The sequence below is a fragment of the Priapulus caudatus genome, unplaced genomic scaffold, assembly GCF_000485595.1.
Source record: "Priapulus caudatus unplaced genomic scaffold, Priapulus_caudatus-5.0.1 Scaffold21, whole genome shotgun sequence".
NCBI classification, from domain to species: Eukaryota; Metazoa; Priapulida; class Priapulimorpha; order Priapulimorphida; family Priapulidae; genus Priapulus; species Priapulus caudatus.
In genome coordinates, this window is record NW_014577082.1 from 912,011 (window position 1) to 921,306 (window position 9,296).

At 46.9% G+C, this 9,296-nt stretch overlaps 2 protein-coding genes across 3 annotated transcripts in view; both read left to right on the forward strand.

Moving 5' to 3' along the window:
- Positions 1-1,902, forward strand: part of LOC106812473 (calcium/calmodulin-dependent protein kinase kinase 1-like) — a 27,253-nt gene extending 25,351 nt beyond the window's left edge. Inside the window, exons 12-13 of the mRNA XM_014816362.1 lie at positions 285-407; positions 1,697-1,902. Coding sequence (XP_014671848.1) covers positions 285-407; positions 1,697-1,834 — 261 coding nt within the window. The 3' untranslated portion in view covers positions 1,835-1,902. The remainder of the gene's footprint in view (positions 1-284; positions 408-1,696) is intronic.
- A 3,001-nt stretch (positions 1,903-4,903) lies between these two features.
- The window catches only part of LOC106812507 (F-box/LRR-repeat protein 2-like), a 9,500-nt gene continuing 5,107 nt past the window's right edge, over positions 4,904-9,296 (forward strand). The window contains exon 1 of one of the 2 annotated variants that reach the window (XM_014816409.1): positions 4,904-5,069. The gene's annotated coding sequence lies outside the window, so the exon portion shown is untranslated. Of the gene's footprint in view, positions 5,070-5,376; positions 5,561-9,296 lie in introns of those variants that run through there. The other variant, XM_014816404.1, reaches the window with a different exon arrangement.

Here is a 9,296-nt window from a genome sequence, read left to right on the forward strand (position 1 = left end):
GTCGTCCTAGGCTAGGCATAAATTTTATAGTTGGTTGCACGAACACGTAGCTTACTGTTCGATGTGTCGCGTGTCGCTCTTTATTATGGGAGCATCTTTTTCTATAAGGATATGTGCATTCACGCACGTTTCACGCAGCTGCGCCGTGTTTATCGATTGCCGATATATTAATGTGTTGCTATTATTTATTTACATATTTATATGCGCAGATTTGTTCAATTATTCGTATATAACGATGTTTCTCTGTTTTCGGGGTAATTGTCAGCATCATGCGTGTTTTACAGGTTCACCCCTGGGTAACGTCACATGATGCCTTCCCTTTTCCCCAGCAGCAACAGACCCTCATCACCGTATCTGTCGCTGAAGTTGACTCGAGTATCAAACACGTTCCAAGACTCGCTACACTGGTACGCGCTTACACGCTCTGCTTTAAAAAAAAATTAAACAATCGGGAGACGAATTTTGTACATTTTTGTTTCGCGAAACCTATTTGTCGTTTGTCGTGATGCTGCCACAGTGTAAAGGCACTCGATCTGACTCGAAACGCTAGATAAAGGCGGTGATAAATTGAGAAAGAAGTTAGAAGTACGTGTCCTAAAACCTGTTACGTAAAACCCGACAATTAACAATACAATACAATATATAACAACAGCAACAACAACAAAAACAACAACAACAACAACAACAATAACAACCATAGCAACAACAACAACGACGATGACAACGACAACAACAATAACAACATCAACACAAATATGTAGTTGCTGCTGCGTGCGCATTCGCTATCAGAGTACCTGTGAGATCACCGCTAACAAACCCGGATTTTAATGGCCGCCATATCATGACGATAGTTCTTTTCATTCCGAACAACTTTTCTTGCGCGTGGGAGGAAGCGACGCGGGTCGTAAAAAACCTTTTTACAAGCGTTCTCTCGTGAACAAGCACCAGCGTTCACACGTACCTGCCCCCGACCCCCTCCCCGCCACGTCTCATCGTGTGTTCACACATCCCCTCCCTCTCATCGTGTGTATACGATCCACATCCGGAATCCAATCAACGTAAAAAACATAAAGCCCGTATAATTACACGGCGGGTGGTTACCGGTGCGTGTTCACGCCTCGATATAGAACGCCGTGTGAATCTAAATCGAGACATACTCTCCCGCGTTGATTCTCTACCGACGCCCGATACGGTTGTCTGCTGCTGCTGCCGTAACGGACGGATGTTACGATGATGTCACGTGATCGGCATAGCCGACGACTGATGTCAGAAGGCGTGCTACACTTACAGCTCTAACTATCACCGCCTCCTGTAATTATCATAGCCACACACGCGGACCATATATCATGAGCTAATAATACACGCGTTATTTGCCCTTGACCATGTGTCCAAGGTTATCTGTGTCGTTCTATGTTTAGTGACAGAGCGGATGTACGACGACATCGAGTGTGTGCCGATGACATCGAGTTGCGAGTTAAAAAGGAACATGTAGGGGGCAGCACGTGTAATGTTAACATTAAAACAAGACAATAACGAAACAAATGATGTTGCATTAAAACGTTTGGTGTAAATATTGCTCGTAATCGTTTAACATCGTTGTGTTATTGGAATGGACAGAGATTCCGTGAGTCTCCGTGAGTACGGTTAATCGGTAACATAACTAATTACTATTCGCTTCACCTTTGTTTCATTGCAGATACTCATTAAGCGTATGTTGCATAAGAGATCCTTCAAGAACCCGTTTCGACGGACTAGACGGAACTCAAACGCCGACCGGCTCGGATTTACCGGGAGGTTTAACTCAGCGCCCTGCTTGTATAATTTGCTCAAATAGCCAAGCATCGACTATGCGTGCGTGCGTGCGTGCGTGCCTACGTGCGTAAGTGCGTGAGCGTAAGTGCGTGCATGGGCGTGTGTGTGCGTGTGCGTGCGTGAGTATATGTGCGTACATACGTGCGCGTGCGCGTGTATGCGAGCGTGTGTACGTGTGTGTGCGTGTGCGTGTGTACGTGTGCATGTGTACGTGTGCGTGCGCGCGTGCGCGTGTATGCAAGCGTGTGTACGCGTGTATGCGCGCGTGCGTGTGTACGTGTGCGTGCGCGCGTGTGCGTGCGCGTGCGTGTGTAAGTACCAGACACGTGAAATCACCATCGTCCTGCGGTGCGGACCGTTATCAAGCATTTCTCTCATCGATTCATTTCACTTCGCTTCCCTCATTGATCGTAATCACCATGTCACTAGCATCAGTCGGCGTAGCCGGAAACGTCGCCGGAAGCATTGCTGATGACCGCCACCGGCTGCTTCCGTCGCCATGGCACCGGAAACCATTATTTAACAAGCGCGTCGTTCTGCCGTATATGGGTCATTGCTATCAACCTCGGCAATAGTGGGGCAACTTATTACAAACGCCTAGACGCCCGTTTTTAATCTGTTTTTCCCGGTTTTTTTAGGGGTCGTGTCGTGCGTTTGATTTGTGTACGTTCCCGAACGTTTTATCTTTAACTGGATTTGTTATGAATCGTTTATTCTTATAGTAAACCAGCCTGCGAGTGATGTTGATAATTTATCTCAGTTCAGAAGCCATATTGCTTCATCATGTTGCCTTGATTAGCGATATTATACTCTTCGTATATCAATAAATATCATATTGTAAAAATATATAGGTGAGGTATTGTATATTGTATTCCAGTTAGATCTATATATATATTATATATATTGTAAATACATTAAACTTTTTATTTTCAATCTTTGAGCTTCAAATATACGCGGATTATTGAAATCTGCGTTATTAGTATAGACCTGACTTTGGTTTTGTTGTAAATGACACTGTTTTCATTTTGTTGTTGTAAACCCTGAGGAAGAGGAAAATGTTCTCGAAAGCTCGCAGAATAAAGAATTGACACCTCATTCTATTTTGTATATTCTTATATTTTCATCTATATCTGCATGCGTGTCCGTGTGTTTTACTTATATATATATATATATATATATATATATATGTATATTTATATTATATCAAATGTAAATCTATGAAAATTAATAACTACTGGTGACTAGGTTCCTCGAGATAACTCCTGAACACATGCATGCTAGACATACGTTTCATACTACCATTAGGCCATAATAGAGATCTATCTATCTATTACCTATTATCTATTAATCTCTATTATGGAGTCTTGATACTATCTAATTCATTCAATACAATCCATGTTCTTCTTTCTGTTATGATGATAATGGGGCAGTGCCATGTCTATCACAACTCCCTGCCTATGAATGGTTTGTTTAGTTGGTACCGCGGGATAGTTAATGTTAATTGGCTCTGTATATATATATATATATATATATATATATATATATATATATATGTGTGTGTGTGTGTGTGTGGGTGGGTGTGTACGTATGCATAACAAGTGTTGGGTAAGTACCATTGCCTGTCACGGTTTATATATATATATATTTATATATAGTTTAATATTTCACACCAATTAATTCCTTTAACTCTATTTTGCTGCTTGATATTTGTTGAATAATCTATTAAATTTGGCAAGAAAAAAGTTTAGCAACCTATGCACGGTAGCAGCAGATGCACAGTATGATAAATATTACATCATGCACATTGCCTCGTCGTCACTGTCATCCTGCTACCAACTATAGTCGATCTAAATCAAGTCTAAAGTCCACTCGAACGTCGTGTTTACCGTTACCCTTACACACCACGCGCGCTCACAGCTTTCACGCAAAATCTACATTTATTACCTTTCGCGTCACGCCATCTATATACGATGCGAGAGAGAGAGAAAAAGAGAGCGAAAGAGCGAGCGAGAGAGAGAGAGAGACATACACACACATACAGAGAGAGAGATAGAGAGAAACAGAGAGAAAGGGAGAGAGAGAGAGAGAGATAGAGAGAGGGAGAGAGAGAGAGAAAGAGAGAGAGAGAGAGAGAGAGAGAAAGCGAGAGAGAGAGAGAGAGCGAGAGAGACACAGACACACACACATACACAGAGAGAGAGATAAAGCGAAACAGAGAGAGAGAGGGAGGGAGAGAGAGAGAGAGAGAGAGAGAGAGCGAAAGAGAGAAAGAAAGAGCTCAACCGCACACCATACACGAGAGAGAAGAGAGAGAGAGAGAGAGACGAGAGAGAGAGAACAGAAGATAGAGTAAAAGGGGCGAGAGGGAGGAAGAGATGAGTGAGGAGAGGCAGAAAGAGAGAGAAGAGAGATGGAGAGAGAGAGACGAGCGCGAAAAGAAAGGGGCCGGAAAGGGTGGGGGGGAGAAAAGAAGAGAGAGAGAGGGAGGGGGGGGGGAAGCCGGGGAGAGGAGCACCACACGACGCTACAGGTAAGAGAGAGGAGAGAGAAGAGCAGAAGAGAGAGAGAGATAGACTGAGGGGAGAGAGAGATGCGCCTTGGAGAGATGATGGAACGAGGAGACAGAGATAGAGGTATAATACAGGTGAGCGTCGAGGGAGGAGGGAGTGAGAGGGAGAGAGAGAGAGGCCGAGAGAGAGAGAAGAAGGGAGAGAGAGAGGACGAGAGAGAGAGAGAGAGAAGAGAGAGAGAGAGAGATAGAGAACACGTTCGCGCCTACAGCTGTCCCTGTCGCTACGACATTTTATAATCGCACGCGTTAGACGGGCCACGGTAGCCCCGAGCGGTCTCTCCCCCGTGCAGAAACTCACTACCAGGTCGACAGCCCGCCTCTCGTCGGTGTCAGTCTCAGGTGAGCACACGGCAGAGCCCCGGGACAGGTAAATAATTGCGAGGGAGCTACCCGCAGCGGAGGTGACTCATGCAGTGCGAGCCGAGAGAGAGAGAGAGGATCAGTGTTGCAAATTCCTTTGCTGTGAGTGTGCATACGCGCTGGCGATGGCAGTCGCTCGTACGTCGCTCTCAGCCTCGCTCTAGCCCAGCGCTCCCCACCACCGTCTGACCGGACGAGGGACAGTAGCGACGACCTCACGCGTGCGTGCCCCCGTCACCGACACGTCGGCATCCTAGAAGGAAACAGCGACGAGAAGAAGGAACATCGATCTCTCTCATCCGGCGAGAGAGAGGGTACATCTCAGGTGATCTCACACCATCGCTCTCTGTGCAGCCGGCGGACCATATAAAGAGAGAGAGAGAGAGGAGGGAGAGAGAGAGGGAGGAGGAGAGAGAGAGGAGAGAGACGAGAGCGCCAGAGAGCAGAATGGCAGAGTGAGAGAGGGAGAGAGGCAGAAGGGAGAGTGTGAGCACGGAGAGTAGAGAGAGAGAGAGAGAGAGAGAGAGAGAGCAGCGCCGCGAAAGAGAGAGAGAGAGGAGAGAGAGAAGAAAGTCACAGTATGACCTTGTAGTTGTGTGTGTAGACCGCGTGCGACAACTGCGGCGGTGACACATGGTGAACCTTGCACCGCTCCATTGATGACGTCATCGCTTCCGGCCCTGTACGTCACGTCATCCGCCGTCAGTGGATGAGATGTGCGCCGTGCGCGTGCGCGTGCGTTGCGGATGTCGCCTACACCACACACACACACACGCACGGACCGCTGGCTATACTTCCATACGACAGAAGACGCCGGTACGTTGTAGGTCGTAGCAGGAGATGCCAAGGCATGTATTGTTAGCTCTTGGTCGTAGCAATATATATATATATAATGTTGTAGGCCGTAGCGAGGTGAAACTACTGGCGGGGGCTAGCGCCTACTACTGTTATTGCTACTACTCGCTGCCTAATACTGCCCTGCTGCTACTAACTGCTACATGCTGCCTGCTGCTGCTACTACTGCTGTACGGCTGCTGCTGCTTGCTACTGCCTACTGCCGCCGCCGCCGCCGCTGCCTGACTGCTGCTACTGTTGCTACTACTGTTACTGCTGCAATATTGCTACTGCCAGTGTGTGGATATATATGTTCATACTACAATATCTACCTGTGATTTTTTTATGTTTACAGCCTGCTTACATCTATTATATTTTACCTTTCGCCGTTCAGCGATGTACCCTTTGCTCCCGTGATATTTATACAGTCTGTCCTCGGCAGATAAGTCATTGTATTACAGATATTGTGTTTGTATGTATGTATGTATGTATGTATGTATGTATGTATGTATGTATGTATGTATGTATGTATGTTATTATAGTATGTAATGTAATGTATGTATGTATGTATTATGTATGGGATGTATGTATGTATGTGTGCTGTCTGTAGTGTGTGCGGTGTGTGTGGTGTGTGTAGTGCGTGCTCGTGCGCTGGCCGTGCGTGCAGCTGCGTGCGTGCGTGACGTGCGTGCGTGCGTGTGTGTGCGCGCGTGTGTGCGTGTGCGTGGAGCGTGTTCCGTGTGTGTGTGTGTGTGTGTGTTGTGTGCGCGCACGTCCTTGTGTGTGCGTGCGTGCGTGCATGTGCCGTGCCGTGGGTGCAGTGCGTGCGTGGTGTGCTTATGTGGTGTGTGCTGCGCGCGCTAGTGTGGCGTGCTGCGTGATGCGTGTGTTGGTATATGTGTGTGTGTTTGTGTGTGTGTGTGTGTGTGCCTGTGTGCTGTGGCGCGCGCGCACGTAGTGTGTGGGCAGTGAGGCGTGCGTGTTGTGTTGCCTATGTATGTATATAAAGCAATTAAGCATGCTATACATGAAGGCACACACGCACCACACACGCAGCGCCAGACGCTGCATATACGCTTGGGTATAAAAAACAACGACATGATAATTGCACATCCTATAGAATTCTATATCAATACATTCTCAATGAATGCCGACTGCCCCGGGGCTACCACTAGTCATCTGCACAGTATATTATCCTCATTGAGCGAACGCACCCCACGTGGCAATAAACCATCTAACAACAACAACAACAACAACAACAACAACAACAACAACAACAACAACAACAACAACGAGCCCAGCAGCAAAACAGCAACACGCAACAGCCAACAGCAACAGCAACAACGCAAACATCAACATCAACAACAAACATTTAACAAACATTCAACAACAACAACAACAACAACTATCACACGCAGTCCTCGGTTTGCATCTACGATGCATATCGGTTTAAGGCCTTATCGGTATAAGATTGGCTTATAATGGCGGATCGAAGCAGTTGTCCGGCCAGGCTTATCCTTGTTCGAGCCGTGGTTAGACTGTTGATGACCGACCGTTCGCGATTGTTGCACTGACCAAGTAACAGGAAGTTAGCTGTTGGTTAGTAACTGAGGACACAGAACAGCAGTTGGTTCGGTAAACGGAGTGAATGACATACGTCAGCGATAAACGCGTGCGGTCGACATGATCGCGTGTTTGTAACACTAAACATTGACATTTACCTTACAGCAACGAGCGAGCGAACATACGCAATCACAAGTACGGTTAAGTACGGTCAATCACAAGTACGGTTAAGTACGGTCAATCACAAGTACGGTTAAGTACGGTCAATCACAAGTACGGTTAAGTACGGTCAATCACAAGTACGGTCATCTCTCTCATCTGTCCACTTACATCATCGCTTCATCGCTCACCTTCTTACCGGAACATCTTACTTGGTATTTTTTATTTTTGTTTTTATTCACTTCTTGTATTATATATTATCCTTATTATTCTTATATTTTGTATACTACATTCGGCAGTAGATATAGGGGATATATTCATGTGTGACACATGAATCAGTGTGTTGTGGTGTTGTGTTGTGTGCTGTGATCGTGTTGTGTGCCCTGTGGCAGGTCGTGTGTGTGTGGTCTGTGTGGCGGCCTGATGTGTTGCACCCTGTGCCGTGTGAAGCCCGTGTGCGCCGTGTGCTGTGGTGCGTCTGTGCAGTGTGCGTGCTGGCGTGTTAGGGAGTGAGTGCGTAGTGCGTGCTCGCGTGTGCGGTGTGCGCGGGCTGCTGGTGGCCGGTCAGCGTGACTGTGACGTGTGAGTCGGTGGTTGCGTGCGTGAACGTTGCACTGTGCCGGTGCTGGTGTGGGGTGCGTGTATGTGTGTATAGATGGTGAATCATACTATGATTCATCAAGTTCGTGATCCACAAATACGGGCGACAGCAGATAACGTGTCAGGCCTGGGATTTTATTACCCGCGTGTACTTACGTACCGTGCTCGATCACAATTTACACCCCCTCCCCGTGCGTTTTATTTGATTATGAAATCTGCAGCGAAACTCTGCCGCTCTAGTTCGTCATTTGGAGAAGGCGGCTGTGTGTGCGTGGGGTAAGTGTCGTCTACATATCCCTGCAGAGTTGGGAATTGGAGGAGAAATATTTAGCATTTGTTTCACGAAAGGTTTGAGATTTGCATATTCTATTACGTTATATCTCTCGCATCGTTTTTTCTCAAATTTGTCGCTTGTCCACGTTTATGGGCCGCAGCACTGGCTCACGCGTAGTGTCGCTGATCGTACACGGTTATGTCAGCGGGTGTCAACGTTATGTCCACTGTTGGCATGTATGTCACTTGTTGCATGTCTAATGTCGCGATTGCAGATGTTATAACTACTCACTTTATGTCGTTTCACGTATGTCGCTTGTCAGTATGATTGCATGATTGCACGTTATGTCCGCACACGTCCACGCATGCGCGATCCGAGCCCCTCACGGAATATGTGCGCTTGTTGAGCACGCTTATGCTGTCAGCTTGTCACGTTATGTCACTTGCAAGTTTATTCACTTGTCACTTTATGTCGCTCTCACGTATATCGCTAAATCGTTTGACGTCAACTTACAATTCGCAAGCTCCATTCAGCAGCTTTCATTCGTGCAGTATATCATCATTATATCACGTGCTTGCCTGTGACGTGGTTTGTGCGATAGAATTCACTCTGATCCCATCTCCCCTGCACTACCATCTCCCCTCACTACCAATCTCCGTCCTGCAACTACGCATGCTCCCCCACTCCCCATCTTCCCTCAACTCCCAAACGTCCGCCTCACCGGTGACGCATCCCTCAANGCTTGTCACGTTATGTCGCTTGTTGACACGTTATGTCGCTTGTTGACACGTTATGTCGCTTGTTGACACGTTATCTCGCTTGTCACGTTATGTCGCTTGACACGTTATGTCACTTGTCACGTTATGTCGCTTGTCACGTTATGTCGCTTGTCACGTTATGTCGCTTGTCACGTTATGTCGCTAATCGTTGACGTCAACTATCAATTCCAGCTCCATTTCAGCAGTTTTCGTCGTCAGTATATCATTCATTATATACGTGCTTGCTGTGACGTGGTTTCTGCGGGATAGAAGTTTCACCCATCCCATCTCCCCTCACTACCATCTCCCCTCACTACCATCTCTCCTCACTACCATCTCCCCTCACTACCATCTCCCCTCACTA